This window comes from Arvicanthis niloticus, chromosome 10 (genome assembly GCF_011762505.2).
Source record: "Arvicanthis niloticus isolate mArvNil1 chromosome 10, mArvNil1.pat.X, whole genome shotgun sequence".
In the NCBI taxonomy this organism is placed as follows: domain Eukaryota; kingdom Metazoa; phylum Chordata; class Mammalia; order Rodentia; family Muridae; genus Arvicanthis; species Arvicanthis niloticus.
The window spans coordinates 51,190,546-51,213,505 of record NC_047667.1 but is presented as its reverse complement, the minus strand read 5'-3'; the positions used below and the strand labels follow the sequence as shown (position 1 = coordinate 51,213,505).

Sequence of the window (22,960 nt, the reverse complement as noted above, 5' to 3'; positions counted from 1 at the left end):
GGGACCGAGGCTGCCCGCTGGGCTGGCCTGCAGAAGAGGGACGGGCCGGAACTGCAACCGCAGTGTCAGAGAGTGCTAGGGGGCGGCAGGTGCACAAGCAGAGAGGCGGAGCAGAGCTGGGCAGAGTTACTAGCGTTCTGGAGTGACCTTCCCCCACCTAGTCAGGGCCTAGGGGAGGTGGACCTGCAGTAAACCCAGATCAGGAGTACCGGGGTAAGACCAGTACGAGGAAGGGGTTGGGGTCTCAGAGGCTCCCAGAGAGGGACGCAGGTGCAGGCCACAGGATCAGCGCACGGGGAGGGGGGGTTCTCCAGAGATAGCTCGCGGAGGAGAGAGGGCCAGCAGAGCTGCGGGAGCACTACTCACCCGCCCCCAGTCCCTCTCCGCACCCTAGCTGCCGTGCCAGCCCCTCTAGCCTAGCCGGCTCCTTTGTGCCGGCCCCGCGCCCGCCCCTTCGGGGCTCAGGTCCCGCCTTCTCGGCGCCGGCGATTGGTCTGCAGTGTCGCCGGTAGGCGGAGCTACGGATGGTGGAGGCGCGGTATATAGTAAAGGTAGGGCGTGCGCCCTCAGCCAATTTCTCGGCTCCTGGCCTGCGCGCCCGTGTGTCGAGCCTGCGCTCCACTCTTCTTGTCCTTCCCGGTGACTTTCCCTCCTTGTCCCTGGTCCATCTCGCCAGAGGTCACAGCAGGCAGAGTGGTGCAGCTACAGCTTGAAGCAGCAGCTGCGGGGTCCGCTGAGTCCCCCGGAAGGCGATCGGAGCGCGGGGAGAGCCCGAGAGCGGCCGCGCGCCCACCTCTAGGTGCGGGGCTCGGAGCCGCCCAGCCCGCGCGCGCCCTCCTCCCTCGTCCCTCCTCCCTCCGCCCCCGCCGCGCCTCCCCCTCCTCCCGCTCTGCCTAGACTGCTCCGCGGCGCGCCTCGCACTCGGAGAGCCGCAGCGGCAGCGGCGAGTCTCGCTTTCGGAGACAGAGCCGGGCCGCGGGGACACCGAGCAGCCGCCGCGAGGACGCCAGGGCGCGCGCCGCACTCGCCTTCCCTCGGCCTCGGCCGCCACTGCTGAGCAGACACCATGGCCCGCGGAAAAGCCAAGGAGGAAGGCAGCTGGAAGAAATTCATCTGGAACTCGGAGAAGAAGGAGTTTTTGGGCAGGACCGGTGGTAGTTGGTGTAAGTACGCGCTCTGCGGCTTTCACCGTCGGCGCCTTGGCTTTTCCTAGGAGGCGCATCCCTGTACGCGGGCACTGCGGACAGTTCGGCGCCCTCGGGGCTGTCCAGGGTATTAGGGATTGGGTGGTAGGTGCTGCTAGGAGCGCGCGGGCCTGGGCTTGGCATCTAGTGACAAATGTGGGGGGTCCCCAGGATACGGCTCGGGTGGGAGCTGGAGCTAGCTAGACTGAAGGTTTTGGGCATGGTAGGGAATCTTCGTTTCCTAAGCCTTCCCTCCTGGGAAATTCGTTCAGGTTTCAGGAGACTATGTATGTGCCCTCCCTCTCCATCTCCCAAGACCTTAGAAAAATGAGATTTGGGGCTCCGCGCAGAACTCATGAGCTTACCTGTTCTAATGCAGACGATTCTGCGATAGCATCATTCTTCCAGCCTAGAAATGTATCTAGAATGGAGAGGAACGGGGAGGAGAAATGCATCCACACTGCAGTCTTCACACACTGCAGTCATCACAGCCCAGAAATGGCCCAGTGAGCTCCGTATCATGGCCCGTTTTTAAGCCTTGGCTAGACATGGTGTTTTTTAAGAGCTTCATGATACAGATGAAGAAACAGGTTACATTAGTACATTTCATGCAGCCTGTTGCTTCCTTGGCTGGAATCCCCTCATACCCCATTGAAAATTAGATACCGTATTTGGATGTTTTACCTCCTTACACCGGAAAGGTGGCAGGTTTTTTTTTTTAAAGGTCATTTTGAAGGGCATAGTTGTAGACAAATCCATGAGTCGTGACTGCGGAAGGGAGGGAGGGAGGGAACTCCCCTCTGCTGCATCACTGCCCCCTCCTTCTCCAGTATCACCATCACCACCAGCACCTCTACCTCCTCTTTCGCCTCCTTCCCCCTCCCTCCCCTATAGCAGCAGCATTGCAGTCACTAAGGGAACCCTGAAAACTAGCGATGCGGTGTTTCTGTTTGGGGAGGGTCTATGGAAATAGGCCGGAGAATGAGTCAGGGAAACAACGCTTGGCTGACATTTTGAAAAGGAAGAAACTGGGATATATGTTTTTCTTTTTTTTTTTTTTTTTTTTCTTAATGAAAAAAAAATCAGTTAGGGAGCCTCTCAACTGACAAGAATAAAGGGTTAATAATGCATCATACTTCAAGGTTAGTCAAGGTGAAGCCTCATTCATTCTACAGTATTACTAGGAAGCATAGGCATCCCTGAGACATGGGAAAATGGAGTCTTAAATTGATAGCCTTTCATTTCACTTTATGTTCCATTTTATTTGGGGAGACTGTTCTTCCATGGGAGTATGCCCATAGTGTTCCTGTAATGTGGAAGGAGAAACCTGAAGAAATGTGAGGTCTGTACAGGATGAACAGCCAGGGCCACTACCTAGCAACTCCTTGTAACTCAGCTAGGAGGCCTAGGAGGTGCACTGCGGAACTGGCCCCTCCTCCCAGGTTAGCTGGGGCTGCCTTCCCTGGTGGTCTGGTCCCTGCAGCAGCATCACAGGACCAGGGGTGGCATGGACTCCAGGTACCTTGTGAAATTTGCCCTCTAGTGTTTTTCCACTTCTTAAAACATATTTCTTTCCTCATTCCAACCTCACACTCCTTCTTTGAATAATATTTGCTTTAGAGGGTAAGGAAGGCCGTATGGAACAGTTTGTTCTTTAAACCGACATTTAATGGGACAACCCTTCCATATCAGAAAGGGAGAAAGAATGAGCCTGTGTGGTCTTGATGATCACATCCAGCAAGGTAGTGATACCCACGGGCTTAGGAAGCAGCCATCGTAACTCATCTTCCATTTTGTGGATTCTGAGCTTGAAACCCAGTTTGTGTTTTGTGCAATCCTATTTGAGCCCTTTTAACAATGTAAGACGTGGCAGAGCAGTTCGTATCTCATAGAGACAGATGCCCGTTTCCAGCTCTGGGCCCAACATGGATGCCCTTGGGACCAGGGCAGGATGTCCTTGGCTTCGTTTTTTTTTTTTTTTTTTTTTTTTTTTTTGCTTATAGGTAGATTTTTCACCAAGATGGACGGCAGGAGGCTCCAGCCTGTCACCTGCTGGAGAGATCACAACTTACAAATCACTTTGTGCTTTCTACCTTTTTATTAAGTTAATACATGTGTTGGTAGGTTTTTATATTTGGCATTGGTTTCCCAGGCCACTTTTTAAACCTTATTTTTGACATTTTAAGGGATATGGAGATATATATATATATATATATATATATATATATATATATATATATATATATATATTTCTGGTGTTCCTTGTTCTTTAAATATAGAAGAAAAGAAAATTTGTTTTAAAGAATAAAAAATGCTCCTAAAGCCGACACCCCAGCCTCCAACATCATGTCACCAGCCTCCAACATCGTGTCACCAGGCTGGTGGGTGGGACTAACCTAAGGTGTGTGCCTGTTTCTACTGTGCCACTGGTAGCCTTGGTCTTGGAGAGTCCATTGGCCGAGCCCACTGGACATGCGTGCTGCGCTCTGTCTAACCAAGTGACTTTACTGCAGTGACAGTTTTACCAAGTCCGTGTCTAGCGGCAGCAGAGTCCCTCCCTCAGCTTTGCTTTTCTGTGGGCAGAGTGGAAAGGGTGTGTATGTTCTTGAGCTTAATCATTGCGCTTGTAAAATGACTAATTTTTCCATCAATTTGTCTTTTAAACTGTAGCCTCGGTCCTGTGCCTTCTTGGGTTGGGATTAGCTACCTGGAGTCCAGGATATGAGTAGAGAGGTTGTAGTTGCTAGGAGAGGCAAATGTGGCTAAGCTGAGAGCACCCAGGGTGGCACTGGAAGGGCAGCAGGACAAGACAACAGCTGAGAAGCCAGGCTCTCAGGGGCTCTCTCGCCGACTGGGTTATACCAGCTCTGTACCTCCTCGTTCCCTGGAAAAAATTTTCCAGATCCCTTGACGTCACAAGCTTGCCATTTGCCTACCACTGCCTGGATACCAAACGCAGCTCTTAACCCTTGTCCTGCCGGGAGGAAGGGATAGAATGGGGGCTGTGGTTCTAGATGGTGCAGCCTCCTCTCTTCTCATCTTTGCTTTTTATCTTTATGTAGGGGAGACTAGGGATGAGGCTCAACGCTTGTATGGGCTTTGGTGTGTGTTCTGGGTTGTTTCACTAGCTCCAGAACACTGCTGTCTTGAAGTATGTATTCCTGAAGGGGAAAGTTGGTATTTTTCCATGTATGGAGAGGGCTATGTGACTCATTTCCACGGCTCGTGTGTCCACTTCATTCCTGGCTTCCAGCATGTACATACATACCTTTTCAATAATCTCTTCACCCTGTAGCGTTTTCTCAGAGACCCTTTAGAAGGAACCTGTGCCCCCCTTTGCAGTCATGTCTCTGATAACCTTACAGGTCTCTTGCTTCCACTTTCCCCTTCTCGATGAGTTGTTTGACTGGCTCAGGACAGCCAGGCGATGCCTGGTACAGCCTGTTACTATACTGCTAATCGGGGAGATAATCCTTGTATACCAGTAACTGATAGCTTTATTCCAGTCTACTGGCTTCCTGTTGGTTCAAGGTGGTTTTTTGTTTGTTTGCTTGCTTTTTATTTTTATTTTTTTAAAGTTTATTTGTAGCTAGCTCGGCCTGCCTTCTATTAACCATGAGAAAAAGAAAATGTAGCTTACACAAGCAGTCCTTACTCTGCTAGTCAGATGGTGAGGTAAAAATGGCGGCCATAGAGTTTCCTTTGTATGTTTGACTGGTTCCAGTTGCCGCCCTGTGTCCTTGAGGAAAAAGATAGTGCTTTGTAGACTGAGTGACTTGATAAGGAGGGTTCCACCTGTGTTTCTGAGCTGATTGTTCTTAGCCGTTGCCGGGTGTGGGGGATCAGCAAGTGACGCCCCTAAGAGAACACACCGCTGAGTGTCAGATGCATTGCGTAAGCGTGTGAATGCAGCTGCAGGTTTGCTGCTGATTTTCTTTTCAGAAAAGGAAGTGACTTCCTGTTAGCCCTTCAGCTACCTCAAGCGTTTCTCCACCTCTGCCTTCCAAAAAAAAAATGTGGCTCCCTCTTTTGATTACTGAGAGAAACTGGCTGAAGAGGAGCCGGGAAGGAGCTGTCTGTGGTTGTCTTTGGGAAGGTTAGGCTTTGATTCTGAGCTCCTGAGTACATCACAGCCGTCTCTGTCTGTTCTGCCCACAGTTAAGATCCTTCTGTTCTACGTGATATTTTATGGCTGCCTGGCTGGCATCTTCATTGGGACCATCCAAGTGATGCTGCTTACCATCAGTGAGCTGAAACCCACATACCAGGACCGAGTGGCCCCGCCAGGTAAAACCCAGGGAGTGGCTTTTCCAGAGATAAAAGGATTCCATATCCAGCCTAGAGGACACCTTAAGAAAACCGTGTAGTAGAGCTTCAAGCTAAGCATGGGGAGGAATCGGGAGCTCTGCTGCAGCCACGGCTGCAGCCCGCATTGCGGCTGAACTCCAGATGGCTGGCTGCAGACATCCGTCTTACACAGCTCTCGGGTGAGGGTGGTGCATGCAGCCCCACTGTGTGACTGAGCACATCAGGGCCCCTCGGGCTTCATTCTCCTTGGCCTTAACACTCAAGCGCTTGGTCAGCAGGCTCACTCTGGGGCCCGTTTGGCTCTTAAACATTTGTTTTTTCACTTGTAATAAATCCTTCAAATACGCATGCCCACAGAGAGGAACCATGATGGGGGGGGGGTTGTCATTCTGCTGATTTGACCTTGAACACAAACACCCTCTGCTGTGTCTCACTGGGCCCCTTAGGGGTTTGTGAGCCCTCTTTCCAGTTTGGCTGTCTCTGTTTGTTCTAAAAAGTTCATGGGGGTGGGGGGGGGGTGCTGGGAGGGAGTCCTCATGGCGAAAGCAGTACTCCACAAGAGTTCAGAGGGGTCTTGGCTGTTGTCAGTGTTGCACACACGGGTCCTCACACACCATGGAAGGCCACTGCCGACAAGCCTGGGGCTAAATGACAGGCTGGTGGGCAATGGTAAACACAATTTTACCATTTGGTTCTTTTGCTTGGAGGATAGAGCTGGGGGAGAAGGAAAGGGGTTTGTGTTCTCACCTTTCAGTTTTCACCTTATAAATGACCTTGGGGTTGCAGCTGGGGTGACAGTGAGTCTTATGTGGGCAAGGCTACGGTTTGGAAACGGCCATCTGTAAGTGACAGTCTTGGGGGACACGTGCAAGCACTGAGTGGTGCCCATGGCACACATGTCTTGCACTTCTCCTTGGGAACAAGGAAGAAGGAACTGCAGAACGCACAGGTGGCAAACAGTACCTCACAGGACTAAGTCAACAATCCTCCTGCGCAGGTGCAGGGAAAGACCCAGGATGTTTTCAGATACATTTAGGTGGAAAATGAAAAAAGAGAACATGTAAGTATATGCATTGAATTCGGCCTCTTCTGTGATGCAAAGATCCCTGAAGCTCTTCTGTACCAAAAGGTGGGACTCAGGAAAGGCCAAGCAAGGTTCCGATGTGCTGACAACTTTCGGATCCACAGGGCTCCTGTGGTCCTAAGGCCTGTCTCCCATGTCCTCTTCTGCCAGGATCCTTACGTCAGCACAAGTAGTCGTAGTACTTTTATACAGAGCTCTTATCTTTTTGTCTTGCCACTAAGTTGTTCTTCAGTCATGATTCCGTTTTATAATAACTTAAACTTGAAGCAAAAGTCAACTTTATTTAAAAAAAAAAAAAAAGACTATAAATTTTGGAGAAATAAGTCATTTATTTATTTAGTTTTTGGTTTTTTTGAGACAGGGTTTCCCTGTGCAGTGCTGGCTGTCCTGGGGCTCACTCTGTAGCCTGGGCTGGCCATGAAAGAATGAACTCAGATCCATCTGCAGGATTCTGCCTTCCAAGTTCTGGGATTAATAGTGTGTGCCACCAAGCCTGGCAGAAATAATGAAATTTAAAACAAAACAAAAACAAACAAACAAAAAACAAAAACTCAAAAAAACCTTTTCCAGGTACTTTTCTGAAAAAAAATGTTACCTTCTAAAGTAAATCATCCAAGGGCCTGATGCAAAGTAAGGATTTGCAGTTGACCTTGCCCTGACTGTCTGAGTCAGTCCCCTCCCCCACCCCGTCTCCCTCTTTTCTTCCCAGCCTTTCCTATGAGCACCTATATTTAGTGTGCTCGCAGCAGTTGGACTGACCTGACAAACCCTCACTTCTCCAAAGAATGTGAGTGGCTCATCTTGGAAATATGCATTCCTGTCCTTCAGTCTGAGTCACAGGCGACGTCTTCGGTCCTTCACCTTCCCAGTCATCTCTGTGGTTTTATCACAAATCATTTAGTGATTTCTGTTTCTGTCTGTCCTTAGCTTTTACTTTAGTTGCAGAGCCTGCACACCACCCTGCCCTACTGTGGGTTTTTCTCTCCTTCTCCTGACACTTTTTCAAATATGATGGTAACTTTGAATCAGGTCAATAGAGTGAAAAATACAGCTCCTGGACAGTCCTGAGCACTCTGCAACCCCTGAGGGACCCTAACTGGACCCCTATCTTTCAGAATAGATGTTGAGAATGTGTGTTTGGGGGGGTATTAATAGTTCATTAACCCCACAGACTGAATAAATGTATGGAGGTATATTCTGATCATTTTTTGGCTTACACTTAATGTCTCCAAGTCTACATTTCTGTCTTGGGAAAAGAGGGAGTTCTCAGTCAGATGTAGAAGGGAAGTGTGTACAACCATAGCACTCAAAGCTACTGGGGATTATGTTGTGTTGTCCTCTGACCTTGGGGCACGAATACAAACATGGCCGTCCAGTCAAGTTTGGCATGCCTTTTACACATTGAAATACCTTGTAACTAGATCTCTTCCTAATAGTGTTGAGGGAAGGAGGGGGTGGGACACAGATACAGCTGTGGCAATCCTGCCCTGCTGTAATTGTGTAGGTTGTATATAGAATAAGCTAATAGGCCAAATGGGAAAGGCCCAGAGAGAGGAGAAAGATAACAGAATGGAAGGGAAATGGAAGGACAAACCAGTCATGTGATTTCTGGACCCGAGCAGTAGCTGCTGTCCTACCCCTACCGCTGTGATTGTCAGATCTAAGCTGCTCACTCCACCCAGAAAGCAGAGTCTTGGATGAGATGTTGACACATATTATAAAATAGCCATTTTCATAGCTCAAAAAAAAAAATCACCATTTCTAACTTTCTGTTGCTTTAATGTACTATTAAAGCAGTGTTCAAAGCTCAAAGCCATTAGCCCTTCCTGAAGTTATAAGTTGAGCCCAGCTCCCACCGCTCATCACCCCTGACCATACCCAGCCTCAGTTTGGTTATGAGGAATATCCTGTGACGGTTAGACAGAAGATCTTTGCAGAATGTTAGTACTTAACAGAGGTAAACTAAATACAGCTGTTGGCAGCAGCCTTTGTCCTTTATGTCTCTCCTTCCACTAGAAGCAGAAGGCTCTGGATTTCCAGACAGCCAGTTTTCGGTGATAGAGATGCTGCAGACTTAAATTTCATGGTGTCAGTCCGCCCTTAGCTTTCCCTGAAAAGGATTTGAATATCAGTGGATTAGAAAACATTCAGAGAGAGCCTCTGGTGAATCTAAGTGACACAGTAGCCAGCTCTTCTGTTCCACACCTACACCTGCCATGTAGCATCTGAGCTTCTGTCCAGAGGAGAATCTCTTGCAGGGTGTGTGGCAGTGTCTCCTCTCAGCTGGATCTTGGAGAGACACTGCCAGTTGCCATGCTGCAGAGAGTCAAGCCCAGCGCACATGTACTTGCATTCATGTATTCCCCGTGCATCCATTCTTGCTCATCAGGCCTTGCTCACCTGATGGCCTGCCCAGTGGTGTAATGGAAAAGTCTCTTTCCTGGGCTGTCACCCAACCCCCACCCCAGGTTATATGAGCAACTGTGCAGTAAATTTGAAGGTCACTGTGTGTCATCCCTAGTCCACAGAGTTCCCACCTGGCTCGCTTCCTGGAGCAAAGGTAGGAATGTATTCCCTGTTCTTCCTCTGTAAGTTGTGGGAGGTTCTTTGTTTTATTTGTAAAGGTGGCTCAGTGAGGAGAGAATTCAGTTTAAAGGGGTCAGGTTCTTGGCACCTGGGTAACTGGAATTGAGGCAGGAAGGTGGGGTGGATGAACATGAGCAGAGGCAGCCATTTTGTGAACGGAACAGCTAGCCGCTGCGTGAGGGCGCAGCCATCTTAGCCTCCCCCTCAGCACGCTTCAGGCTCAGAAAAACTGTTTTCCAACTCCTTGATGATTTGCCCTCTTCAATTTCAGAGATAGGAGTAGAACCAGCTTCTCCCTGTGATTTGGAGGAGCTGTACCTCCAGAGTGTTAGGGGCATTTGTTTGTTTGTTTTATCATTTCCTGTCAGTCAGTTGGTCTGTGATCACCTAGCTGACGCATTTGGGTTTGACTTCTGCTCACTCTTCCCATCCTCCCGTGAATCCTGACAACCTATTACCAAAGGAGCTAGCCCAAGTAGTTTATTTCTAGTCTTCTAGGTATGCAGGGAGCCCAGTGATTGACATAAGATATTTTTGGAAAGCCAGGTGTAGAATGTCTTAATGTCTTTAAGCCCAGTACTGAGAGGCAGGAAGGTTGTCACAAGTTTCAGGTCAGCCCAGAACTGCAGAAAAGTGGGTTTTACTCATTTGAAGATGAGTAAGTAGAGCTAGGACCTCTGTTAAGAGGAGCTAACAAGGAATGGAAGTGGTCATGGAGGAAAAGGCAGATATGTCAGTGTCACCTCAGACTTGTGGCGTTCTCATAAGAAGAGAACTCCACTCTGGGGATCAGCACTTGGTAAGACCATTGGTTTCACACCTTCATTTCTGCTGATGTAGGATCAGACAGGAGAGGACAGGTCATTGGCCATTGAGGGCTCTCATGCTAGAAGTTGCCACTTGATGTTGACCAGACTCCAGAGAGGCTTGGGCAATGAAGGGTATCCAGTGATGTATTATTACCCAAAAGCTTCTGACCAGGAAATTACCCCACATCATTCAGGGGTAGGCCTCCTAGAGTACCATCCATACTAAGGCATCAGATTTCAGGGTTTTAGTTACTTAGAGAGTGCTGTGTTTTGAACTTCGACAAGTCAAGTATACACTTGTTCTTTGTTTGACTTTGGCAAAACCAAACCAACCAACCAACCAACCAACCAACCAACCAAAAAAACATGTGTAAACTGCCTAGAACTTGTCTATTGCCTTCCCCTTCATAAAGAGGTAGTGCCTTCTTTGTTTTGTGAATAAACACAATCACGAGCTAGCCAAAACAGCACTCTATCTGGTAAAATTGTACTTTTAAAAGATACAACGTCCCTCCACACCAAGGGTGGTTAACCAGCTAAGTAGACTGTAGAAAACAGGTGAGCTGTTCCTCCAAGACTTTTCAAAGAGAGCAGGCCTAGGTGTCTGGGTATTCCTAGATGATAGATGGGCCTGTTGCCTCAAGGCAGACCACTTACTCCAGGCTAACACACATGCTAATCCTGAGGCAAAAGGTAAGTGGAAGGGGACTGGTTCCCAGAATTCTGTTAGATAACTGTCAATAATAACCCAACAGATAAAATAATAAAAATAAAGCACCTAGGTTGTTCGGATTGACATTTAATGGGAGGTACTCTTCCAAATGTGTAACTGTAAATGTGCACATGCGTATATGTAACCGGAAAGTACTTTAAACCTGGAATGGGTAGTAGCCATGCTCACATGAACGTTTCTCTTAGCTTCCCATGCCCTTGGAGGTTTCTATGGAAGATGATACCTGTATAAGAGTATTTGGCTTTGAGTCATCAGAAGTATTGAATGACAGGTCCAAGCAGCCTGCTCTGGGAGCTTTGGTATTTATTCACTGGGGGAAACTGCTACAAGGTTAAAATGGCCACATTCTCCTTAAAATACTTCAGCTCTGGGAGCAGATTGAGAAATCACAAACTTGCTACATTGTAGACCCAACTGGAAACGAAATGCTGGTTAATGAAAAGCCTCTTTTCTTTTTTGTCTTCTGTTCATTCCCCCTACCCTGAACACCCACTAAAGCCTGAAGTGGAGGTGTTTGCCTTCTTTGTTTCACAGGAGGTGGAGTCGGGAGAGGCAGGTGCATCTGGAAAGGGCAAATGTGAAGTCAGAGGCGCGTGCGTGCGTGCGTGCGTGCGTGCGTGCGTGCGTGCGTGCGTGTGTATGTGTGTGTGTGTGTGTGTGTGTGTGTGTGTGTGTGTGTTTGAGACCAGGTTTCTCTGTGTACCCCTGGCTGACCTGGAACTCTGTAGACCAGGCTGGCCCTGAACTCAGATATGCCTGCCTCTGCCTGGATGCTGGGACTATGGCTTGTGCTACCAACCACCTAGCAAAGCCAGAGGTTTTTGTTTTTATACTCCAGATCTTAATATAAAACTGAAGTACTTTTAAGAACCCCAAATTAACATTATTCAAATTATTGTTTCAGTCCCCATAAGTGACTTTGCTAGGTAACAGCAGGACTAGTTTTCACTGGTGAGGACGAAGCAGGGCTGTATTGAGCTTCACCTCCTTAATAGATATTTAGGCACTTAGAACAGAGTCAGGAGGCAAGATCTGCTTCAGGGCCCATAGTTTGGAACCATAGCCAGAGCTTGGATGTTCTGCTGTGGCCTCTGGGAGTTACCACTGAGGTAGAGCTCACCCTTGTTCAGTTATTACCAACAGCTTTAGGAGTGGGCAAGGAAAAACCAGAAGCCAAAAGCTCCTATGTAGGTGGCAAAGACAGCAGTTGACAAGTTGGGGGTGGGGGTCGGGGTAGGGCTTTGAGGTGGAAATCAGTGTGGCTCCAGCGTTTGGTTTTGTTATTTATTTGCCTTGACTAGAGAAGGATGGCACTGATTGCACGGCACTCTTCTGGGTCAGTGGTGCCACCGCAGGTAACTACAGTACAGGTCAGATGACAGGCCGTGGGCAGCTGACGCACTTGCTCATAAGTGAGGTCCTGAAAAACAAGGACTGAGTTACAGGAACTCATGTTTGGGAGTCTGGCACATGTCATTCTGTCTCTTAATGGAGACCTTGACTTGGGATGGTGAGAGAACGACAAGGACTCTCTGTAATCCCATGGTCCTTTGCTCTTCCAAGAAGTGGCGTCGCTGTACTTCATACAGACACCTAAGAAATGGCACCTCAAGTCGCCCCTGAAAGAGACTACAGAGGAACAGCTGGAAAGTGAGAGGTAGTTGGGAATTCCAGCTGATGCCAGGGCAGAAGGGACAGTGGCATGGGTGAACCTGCTTTGCCACCTGGGTCCTCCTACCTTGTTTTATTTTCATTGTAACCCTGAGGTCATTTTAGTGGGTGCAGCTTGTCTGCCGGACTCTCCTTGCTTTGTTAGCAGGGTGGGGCTTTGCCGTGTCTCCTGCTCTGCTGGGGACCACCGCTTGAACTGCTGTTACTTAGCATGCTGGTGGCCCTTCCTCAGCTGGCTGCAGTCTCTTTTCTCCTGGCTTCCCTCCTTTCTGAAAAAAATAGATAGGCCTGCTCCTAGCCTTCTGACATTTGATCCCTTTCATTTCTTTACCCTTCCAGCTGCTTCCACCCTCCTCCTGGGCCTGGGAGGCTGAGCAGCCCTGTGGTAACCCTGTGCACATAGTGCTACTCGTCCAGTTCTTCCTGAGAAATTCACAGGCACTTGTTCTCGGCTCTTAGGCATGACTGCCCCTCAAGAGTCCACTTTCTCTGGATCCCAGGGCTGTTCTAGAAAAACACCTCCACTCTCCTGACTTTATTCTCTAGCAGTGGTCTGTGCCCTTCATTTCCCCAGGGTCAGACAAATCACCTTGACTTATGTCTTGTTTACAACTCAGCCTAGGCGTGGACAGCCCTCTAGCTGCCTGCCCTGTTTGTTTCTGCCCTGTCCCCCTGCTCTCCCGTGCTGGCTGCTGCTGTTCTTGCCCTCGATGCCTTCCTCTTTGCAGAGGTCAGTGGTTCTCCTTGCTTTGCTTCATAACACAATGGCTAAGTCACAAGGCCGGCCTCCCATGTAACGTAAAAAGAAAAAAAAAAGTCTAGAATATATTGAGATTTATTTAGACATAAAAACAACCTTTCCTGATTTAGGAGGTTTTACAGAATATTTAATCAAGCCAGGTGTGGTGGTGCATACCTTTGATCCTAGCGCTGGGGGAGGCTGAGGCAAGTGGATTTCTGTGAGTTCTAGGCCAGCCTGGTCTACAGAATGAGTTCCAGGACAGCCAAGGCTACACAGAAGAACCTTGTCTTGAAAAATGGGATGGTGGGGTGGTGATGGGGAGAATGTTTATTGTAGTACCCTTTGTTTATTTCAAGCAGAAGATTTATGAGCTAATTCTGAATAGAATTCCTTTCCACCTGGCCACAGCTCTTTTTCCCTGTGTCCTTAGACTTTTCAAGATTCATTACATAAAAAAAAAATTACTGTTATATGCAGGGTGCACGTGCCATGGTATACACACGTGGAGGTCAGAGGACAACTTTGTGGAGTCATTTTCTCTTCCCCCCTTTATGTGGGTCCCAGGGATCCAGTCAGGCCAGTAGGCTTTTACTTTCTCTGCTGAGCAACCTCACTGGCCTACCCCAAGAAGATTCTTTGTTGTTTGTTTGGTTTGAGACAAAGTCTCACTGTGTAGCTCTGGTTGGCCTAGAACTTGTTCCAGGCTGGCCTGAAACATACAGATTTATGAGTGTTGGAATTAATAGCAGGGTGCCTATGCCACCATGCTGCCTAAGAAGGTGCTTATTGTCCATCTTGACACTGTCATCTTGAACAGTCCTCTTCCCAGCTCTATTCTCACTTCCTCGTCTTCATTTCCTCCCTTCTCCCGTCCCTCTGGCTAGCTGTTCACTGAGCTCCTGCAGATGGGCCACATAGCCGCTACTGAAGCTCAAGGGAGTTTTTACTAGAAAAACTAACAGCTATTACCTTTAACTTGTGTTGAGTGCCACACATGATGGCACTGGTAAATAATTAACTGAGTTGGTTGCACATCCACTTGAATTATGCCATTGTCTGCACTGATGTTGCTACTATTAAATTCTGATCCTCCAGAGCAGTCATTCTAAAACAAGGGTGCTTTGGGCTTAGATGTTATGCCGAGGTAGGCCTGGAATGGATCTTATGAGGCTGCCTGTGGAACATCCTGTGAGGAGAGTGTTGTGGGTGCTCCTGCCTGCCAGGAGGAGATGGAAGGAGGTCGGGTATAGCTCCTGACCAGCAGGCCCCTGACACGGAGTGAGGCTGCCAGATGTCACAACAGAAAACACAGGATAGCTGATTACTTTGAAATCTGCTAGACAGCGTGTGTATTCCTACTACAGAATTGCTCCATGTTTATTTGGAACTGGAATGTAATTGGCTATCTTTATTTGTCTGTTCTGGGGTAGAATGTCATTGTGATTACCTTTCCAACTCACTGACCTGGATGTGGGGCTATTGTGTAATATAGTCCAGGTGCCCATTTAGAGAACACTAAGAGGGCAGAGGCTTGTGATGAGAGACTAACAGTAGAGAAGGCAAACCCACGTCACGAGTCTTGAATTTCACTCTGACAGGGCTGACATGCTCAGACATTTGTATTGGCAACTGCTTATGTATCTTGAACTCCCCATTAGAAGCAGAAAGAAGCTATCCCAGGTTATAAGAGCCAAAGGACTGTCTCTGTGGAGCAGTCTTGAGGTTAGAGAGACTGAGATTTTTCTAACTTGTTGACATGGAACATCTGGGCAGGTGTCTGCTCCACACTTCCGTGCTATTTCTGAAGGGACAGCCAGCTGCACACCGGCTGCTAGCAACACAACTTTGAATATGATTGCATATAAGGGTGCTAGAGAACCACAGGCTTTGGAGAACTGCACACCTGGGTTGAAATTCTGGTTTTCCTGCTTTCTCTGAATCTTCGGACAGAACACTCCTCCTTTCATTGCCAAGTGGTATTCTCATTCATAAAACAGGTTAATCCCTACTATGCCATGTTGGCAAGGGAACTCAATGATATTTGATATTACATCGTCATCATTACATTTAGATAGCTAATCTAAATGCCATCAGAATTCACCAGGGAAGTGGGGATTTAACCCATTCCATGAGCCAGGTGGGGGCGAGGGAAGCGTGTTTGTGCAGGGAACGCCTGCTTTTGATGTCCCCGGGTTGCCTTCCTACAAATAATGACTGTCTTTCTGATTCTTCCCTGGTGTAGGATTGACACAGATTCCTCAGATCCAAAAGACTGAAATTTCCTTCCGACCTAATGACCCCAAGAGCTACGAGGCCTATGTGCTAAACATCGTTAGGTTCCTGGAAAAGTACAAAGATTCGGCCCAGAAGGACGACATGATTTTCGAGGATTGTGGCAGTAAGTGACTCACAGATGCACCCGGCCCCATCATTGAGAAGGACGAGTTGTCAGTTGGCTTCGTTGCTTTAGTAGTTTAAAGGCAATGCCACTGAATTCTTGTTAGAATTTACACAAGGTTTTCACCTTGCTTCAGGATGATTAAAAAGGGACAAATAATGAGCAAGGAGAAATTATGAAGGCATTTAATAAAATGCCCATTATAATAAGAATAGCTATACACAATATATATCAAATATAAAACAAAATATATGCATTGTTTTTCTGTAGCATGACTTAAATTCTGTATTCATTTCATTTTTCTCTGGCTTTTTATGTGAAGCGTGAAGAACATTTCCCAGTTGAATAAGTGCTTGTAATGGGAGGAGAATGTCCAGCCTCCAAAGACAAAACTGACAGCTTCCATCTCCTCCTTGACCATTTACCCTCTGATTGAAGGTGTACCTCCAGAAAATTCTCACCCAAACCTTCCAGCTCAAAAGCACTGACAGCCTTTTAAATTCATGTCCTTGTTGTAACATCCCTGTTTCTAAGAAAACCTGTGTGGGTCTGTGAAAAGGTTGCTGTTGGTGGTGGTGGTCTGGTTTCCTTCAGCCCTAAGTAGCTAGGCAATCCATTAGAGCAGTGGTTCTAAACCTGAGGGGTCTCTGTCCCTTAGGGGTGGCCTAAGACCCTTGGAAAACAGCTATTTACATGATTCATAACAGCAAAATTATGAAGTAGCAATGAAAATAATGTTACGATTGGGGGGGGGCGTCACCACAACATGAGGAACTGTACGATCGGGTCACAGTGCGTTAGGAAGGCTGAGAATCGCTGCCTTAGAACAAGAGAAAGACCAGCGGAGCCTCGGTCTCTGCTGATCATGAAGCAGCACTGCTGGTGAGCAGGTTAGCTTTGGGGTCGTGCACCAGCAATTGCCTTCGCTATACTAACACATCCTTACCTTTTGAAGAGAGCAGACAGCTTGTGGGAAGTCTTGTCTAACATAGACCACGTATAGCCCTGTCTTCAATGGGAATGTATAAGGAACAAGAAGTTCTTTTCTTAGTGGTGCAGAGCGAACGGTTGGTGCACTCTATAAATGTGTTTGTGCTTTTAGGTGTTCCCAGTGAACCCAAGGAACGGGGAGACATCAACCATGAGCGAGGAGAGCGAAAGGTGTGCAGGTTCAAGCTTGACTGGCTGGGGAACTGCTCCGGTCTCAATGACGAGTCTTACGGCTACAAAGAGGGGAAGCCTTGCATCATTATCAAGCTCAACCGAGTGCTGGGCTTCAAACCTAAGGCAAGTGCTGTTTTTACAGTCTCTCATCTGGGGGCCCAGCTGACATGAAAAGACAGGACATTTCAAAACATGCTTACTGGTACTTGTGAAGTGCAGTCAGTCAGTAGCATAACACCAAAATCTTTCTCCTGGATCAAGGGTGACCATCCCAGGCCCTAAAGCTGCAGATTGACTGCCACAGCCAAATTTTGGTGCCTCAAGGCCTTGGATTTTTGTGTTTCAGGATTTCATGTAGCCCAGGCTTAACTTCAGTCACTTTGTGGCCAAGGCTGACCTTGTCATCCCCATCCTCCTAACCCCATCTCCCCAGTGATGAGACTATGGTGTGTGCTCATTCACACCGTGTTCCTATTCTTAATACTCTGCTTCGTTCCCAGATTTAAAAAAAAAAAGTTATTTTTACATGTGAGGGTCTCCTGGTTGCTTGCTGTGATTCCAGGCTGCTTTTGGTTTGGGTCCTTAAAGGAGCAACAAGGGTATTTCAGAAATGCTGTCTGTTGATCAGAAAGAAGTTTTTTCCTGAATGATGATTTCACTACCAAACCAAACATATCACCTTCTCTGCCCTTTGATAATCACACAGTTTCTAACAAGTGACCATTACTTGATCAGCAAATTGCCACTGTATGATATTTTGTGAAATTCTTCACAAAGGGAAAGAAATACTGGTGTTGTCTCAGCTTTTCTAAACGGTTATTTCTCAGATTGCGAATGAAGCAACGTTGTCCTTCTGTAGGCGTGGCTTTTGTCTACAGGTTCCTCTAAGGCTGACATGAACACTGCCCCGTATTCATATATTTTAATTCTGAGGGAATTAACATCAGTACACCGAGTTAAAGCCACTTCCTTTCTGAAGCCTGGCTTTCATTTGCTCAGTTTCTCCTGCACGTCAATTTGTATCCATGATATTTGCTACCCCAAAGGAAATCAAATTAAAGGACGAATTTTCTTTTCTTTCTGTGAGATATGATATCTCTATGTAGGCAGCCCTGGCTGTCCTGGAATTCTTAAGACCAGGGTGGCCTTGAACTCACACAGAGATCCACCTGCCTGAGTGCTGGTATGAAAGGTGTGTGCTATCAAACCCAGGAGGAGTTACCTTAAAGAATACATCCAAGATCCTTTGTGCTATCAGAAGGAGGAACAAGTTGTCAATGGAAGGCTGGTTGTCTGAATGGCTGTCTGCTTGTCTTGTTGGGTCTCTTTCAAATGTTAGTGCACCTTTCAACAGATTTTTCATCTTCCCACAGAGACAAGCATGCAGTGGGAAGTATTGTGGTTGGGACCATTACCCCATGCTTGTACTTGACACTCACACGGTTAGGGTAATCTAGCATTCAGAGAAACTGGTGTGGTGTTTCTGAAGGAAGCCCGAAGCCAATTTCTGCTCTCCGGGTCATTTGCTTTTAATATTGCTCATCACACTTTCAGTGGCACGTGTTAACAGAGCCCAGCCTGGCCCACTGTGTGAGCTCTGTCTTCTACATCTGGATGTCCTGTTCTGTGATAGACATTGACTCCTTCTATATTATGGTCTCCACTTAATACACTGCTTCTTCTCATTTGTCCCTTCTACCCAAATCCCGAGCTGGTTTGTCAGTGGGATTGGTTTTTTGTTAGAGACTGCTGTATCTCATTATTTCCATTGGTGTACCTGGTTCTGTCTTTTCCGAGGACAGATTCTGACAACCTCTTAGATCAATAAGTGTTTCTTATTCCAAGTTTTCAAGGCAGAAACATTGGTAGCAGAAAGCCTCCTCAAAGAGTCAAATCTAGACACTATTTTCTTATATTCCTCAGCAAGTAATGCCAAAATATGAATTTCTAACTGATATGCAGACCTTCAAAACAGCTACTCATTAGACTCTCTGTGTGTGTGATGCATGTTCTATGTCGTGTGTGTGTGTGTGTGTGTGTGAGAGAGAGAGATGCACGTTCTATGTCTTGTGTGTGTGTGTGTGAGAGAGAGAGAGAGAGAGATGCATGTTCTATGTGTGTGTGTGTGAGAGAGAGAGAGAGAGAGATGCACGTTCTATGTCTTGTGTGTGTGTGTGTGAGAGAGAGAGAGATGCATGTTCTATGTCTTGTGTGTGTGTGTGTGAGAGAGAGAGAGAGAGAGATGCATGTTCTATGTGTGTGTGTGTGAGAGAGAGAGAGAGATGCACGTTCTGTGTGTGTGTGTGATGCACGTTCTATGTCTTGTGTGTGTGTGTGAGAGAGAGAGAGAGAGATGCACGTTCTATGTCTTGTGTGTGTGTGATCAGAGAGAGATGCATGTTCTATGTCTTGTGTGTGTGTGTGTGAGAGAGAGAGAGAGATGCACGTTCTATGTCTTGTGTGTGTGTGTGATCAGAGAGAGAGATGCATGTTCTATGTCTTGTGTGTGTGTGAGAGAAAGAGATGCATGTTCTATGTCATGTGTGTGTGTGAGAGAGAGAGAGAGAGAGATGCACGTTCTATGTCTTGTGTGTGTGTGTGAGAGAGAGAGAGAGATGCATGTTCTATGTCGTGTGTGTGTGTGTGAGAGAGAGAGAGAGATGCACGTTCTATGTCTTGTGTGTGTGTGAGAGAGAGAGAGATGCACGTTCTATGTCGTGTGTGTGTGTGTGTGTGTGTGTGTGTGTGTGTGTGTGTGTGTGTGAGATGCACGTTCTATGTCTTATGTCCAGGCTCAGATGCAGGACTAACCTGAGTAAGCAAATGGCTGCTTTCCAGCAGTGCATATTCATCAGCCACCTTTGGAGCTAGATAGGCCAGGGATGGAGGAGGAGGGCTGGGTATTTTGCTGTAACTGTCGGGTTTTTTTCCAGCCTGCCCCCAGGTTTAGTGGATGGTGAAAGCTTGTTTGAAGACTGCATTGAGGAAAAGCACAGAGTATTTACTGATGGCTCAGTACGGAAATCCAACTCTTGCACTAGAGGTGCACTACTCTCTCTTGCACTAGAGGTGCACGACTCTATCTGTGTGGTGACTGCCGTCTTAGCAGGCACCCAGTCAGCTCCTCATCACCCTGAGTCAGGCTTACAGGAGGTTAGCGCCAGGCTGTGTCAAAGCTCGTTTGTAGCGATTGTTTCAAACAAACCAAACAATTGTCTCAGATTGACAAGGGGGACCAGGCATTTGCTTTCCTGATGTGTCTTATTATTTCAGCAGCTTATTGACAACAAGGTGAATTTGTTTGGGCTACAAATGAGTTTTATTTTTCAGGAAAAAAAAAAAAAAAAAACTATCTTTTGCTGACCGATGTGGGTTTTACTTTTAGCCTCCCAAGAATGAATCCTTGGAGACTTACCCACTGATGATGAAGTATAGCCCAAACGTCCTGCCTGTCCAGTGCACTGGCAAGGTGAGAACACATTCGGGGAATGTGGGCAGGGTGAGGAATGGGCGGGACTCCTCACAGTTAGAAGGGCAGTGTTAATACAAGAAACTGCTTTCGGGTGTTAGGCTCAAAAGATGAATCAGAATTATACAAGCTAAAGGGATGGAACTGTGGCTAACAAAACCAAGTTTGTTTACTGGCACAAGAAACACAGATATCTAAATATCTGAATTTAATGTGTAATAGAATGTGGGTTTATGGACCTGAGAGGTGAGCTAGCCCACAGCATGTGCTAAATTCTGGGGCCAACTTTCTTCTCTCTTTTTAAATAAATGCCAAAAATGAGTGCTATGGTACTAAGCCAAGATGGATGTAAGAAATGAGAGGAGGCAACTGTGTAAGTCTTTGGAGAGAATATTGCTGAAGACACTGTCCATAAAGAGACCGTATCCACCAGAACAAGCCAGGGGTTCCTCTCACTATCGGCTTCCTACAAGGCTGAGCCGGCTTAGAGGAACACTTCCTTGGCCTTCTCCTCAGTGCCTCCATTTGCACAAGAGTCCCCTTTTGGGATGCTTCTCGGCTCTTCTGGGCTAGACCTGACCTTCATCCTGTGGTGTCATCCATCCATGTCACCCAGTGCTTGACGGGCTTAGCTTCTGAGAGGCTTGAGGTAGGCACACCACAGGGTGGGCTGTTTTCCTCTACTGCAGTTCAGTTTATGATGGGGTTGAGAGTCTTGCTCGTAAAAACAAGATGAGACCCACAATGTGTGTGTGTGCCCTTAAAATTAAATTGCGTGTCCTTTTGGTTTCCAGCGAGATGAAGATAAGGATAAAGTCGGAAACATAGAGTACTTTGGAATGGGTGGATATTATGGCTTTCCTCTGCAGTATTACCCCTACTATGGGAAACTCCTGCAGCCTAAGTACCTGCAGCCCCTGCTGGCCGTACAGTTCACCAACCTCACCTTGGACACTGAAATCCGCGTTGAGTGTAAGGCGTATGGTGAGAACATTGGGTACAGTGAGAAAGACCGGTTTCAGGGACGCTTTGATGTAAAAATTGAAATTAAGAGCTGATCACAAGCACAAGTCTTTCCCACTAGCCATTTAATAAGTTAAAAAAAGATACACAAACCTACTAGTCTTGAACAAACTGTCATACGTATGGGACCTACACTTAATCTCTATGCTTTACACTAGCTTCTGCATTTAATAGGTTAGAATGTAAATTTAAAGTGTAGCAATAGCAACAAAATATTTATTCTACTGTAAATGACAAAAGAAAAATAAAAATTGAGCCTTGGGACGTGCCCATTTTTACTGTAAATTAGATTCCATAACTGACTGGTAGTGAGCAGTGTTCTGGCCCCTAAGTATTGCCGCCGTGTCTATTTTATTTAGTGTACAGTAAGTACTGTAGGTGCGCACTCTGGTCATTTTTCAAGCCATGTTTTATCATATCTGTTTTCTACTTTCCGTGAGCAAGGTTTGCTGTCCAAGGTGTAAATACTCACTGGGAATAAAACTGGCATGGTACTTTTCCTTTCTTTCTTATTTTCTTGGCTCTGAAATCGCAAAGGTAACGGCCCGTCAATGAGCGTTTTAACACACTCCATAGTCTTTTCCTGTGGTATCAGGTCTTTATTATTATTATTATTTTTCTTTATTTCCTGGGGCTGGGGGGTGGGCTGTCATGGGGGAACTGCCCTTTAAATTTTAAGTGACACTACAAACAAACAAAGGTGATGGTTTGTGTTGTGCTCCGTGCTGAATGCTGTCTCGCCATCTCTCCCCTTGTCCTCCAGTGTGTTCTGAAGCTATGTATGAGATCTGGACCTGCCCGTCACTGGCTGGTGATGGGACTAGTTAATTTGCTTAGTCCGTTTCCTTTTCCTTCTTTCCTTTCTCTGGAGGCATCATGTGCTGGTGCTGTGTCTTTATGAATGTTTTAACCATTTTCATGGTGGAAGAATTTTATATTTATGCAGTTGTACAATTTTATTTTTTCTGCAAGAAAAAGTGTAATGTATGAAATAAAACCAAAGTCACTTGTTTGAAAATAAAATCTTTATTTTGAACTTTATAAAAAGCAATGCAGTACCCCATAGACTGGTGTTAAATGTTGTCTACAGTGCAAATCCATGTTCTAGCATATGTAATAATTGCCAGGAGTACAGTGCTCTTGTTGATCTTGTGTCAGTCAGGTTAACACAACGGACAATAAAAGAATGAACACATTCCTCATGTGTGTGACTCACTTGTCTGAGCGTCTCAGTCTGTGTTGTCTTTACTCTGTACGACTAATTATCCAAGATCTTGAAGAAATACTGGACCTGGAGGGCAAGCACAGATTGTCATTAGCTACATACAGGTCTGGGCTCTTCCACCTGCCACCTGTGAGAGGGTGGAGGGCCCAAGGGACCTAGATGCACACCCCTTCCCCAAGAGATGACGAGTTAACAAGGGGCAAAAGGAATGCTGAGGCTTGGTTTTGAGAAGTGTTTTACGGTGCTGTTCCACTCAATGAACACACGAAATCTTGACTCCCGAGACAATAACCACAGCTCAACAAAGCGTGTTGGCCGAGTGTGTGTGTGTGTGTGTGTGTGTGTGTGTGTGTATAAATGTTAAATGTTTCTATCAGTTAAAAAAATAATGTTAGGTTTGAGACTCAGTAACTTAAAAAGCACACATCTTGCTCTGGTTCAGGATTTAGTCTAAGTACTTACGTGGCCATATTTAATAATTAGTCTTAGTGTCAGAAAAGAAAAAAAATTACTTTCTGAACATTTTTTTTTTTTTTTTTTTTTTTTTTTGGTGTGATGGAGTTG

General features: G+C 46.7%; 2 protein-coding genes across 4 annotated transcripts in view; one reads left to right on the top strand and one right to left on the bottom strand.

Annotated features, from left to right (window-relative positions):
- Window positions 1–96: 96 nt before the first annotated feature.
- On the top strand, window positions 97–22,369 carry Atp1b1 (ATPase Na+/K+ transporting subunit beta 1). Its single transcript, XM_034512963.2, has 6 exons — window positions 97–1,163; window positions 5,343–5,471; window positions 15,360–15,515; window positions 16,618–16,802; window positions 20,065–20,148; window positions 20,943–22,369. Exons 1-6 carry the CDS (start codon window positions 1,067–1,069, stop codon window positions 21,204–21,206), a joined length of 915 nt encoding a protein of 304 aa, XP_034368854.1. The 5' UTR covers window positions 97–1,066; the 3' UTR covers window positions 21,207–22,369.
- The window catches only part of Nme7 (NME/NM23 family member 7), a 132,820-nt gene continuing 132,038 nt past the window's right edge, over window positions 22,179–22,960 (bottom strand). For all 3 annotated transcript variants that reach the window (XM_034512959.2, XM_076941517.1, XM_076941518.1), the window contains one exon: window positions 22,179–22,462. In XM_034512959.2, the coding sequence (XP_034368850.1) occupies window positions 22,430–22,462 (33 nt within the window). In that variant the 3' untranslated portion in view covers window positions 22,179–22,429. The remainder of the gene's footprint in view (window positions 22,463–22,960) is intronic.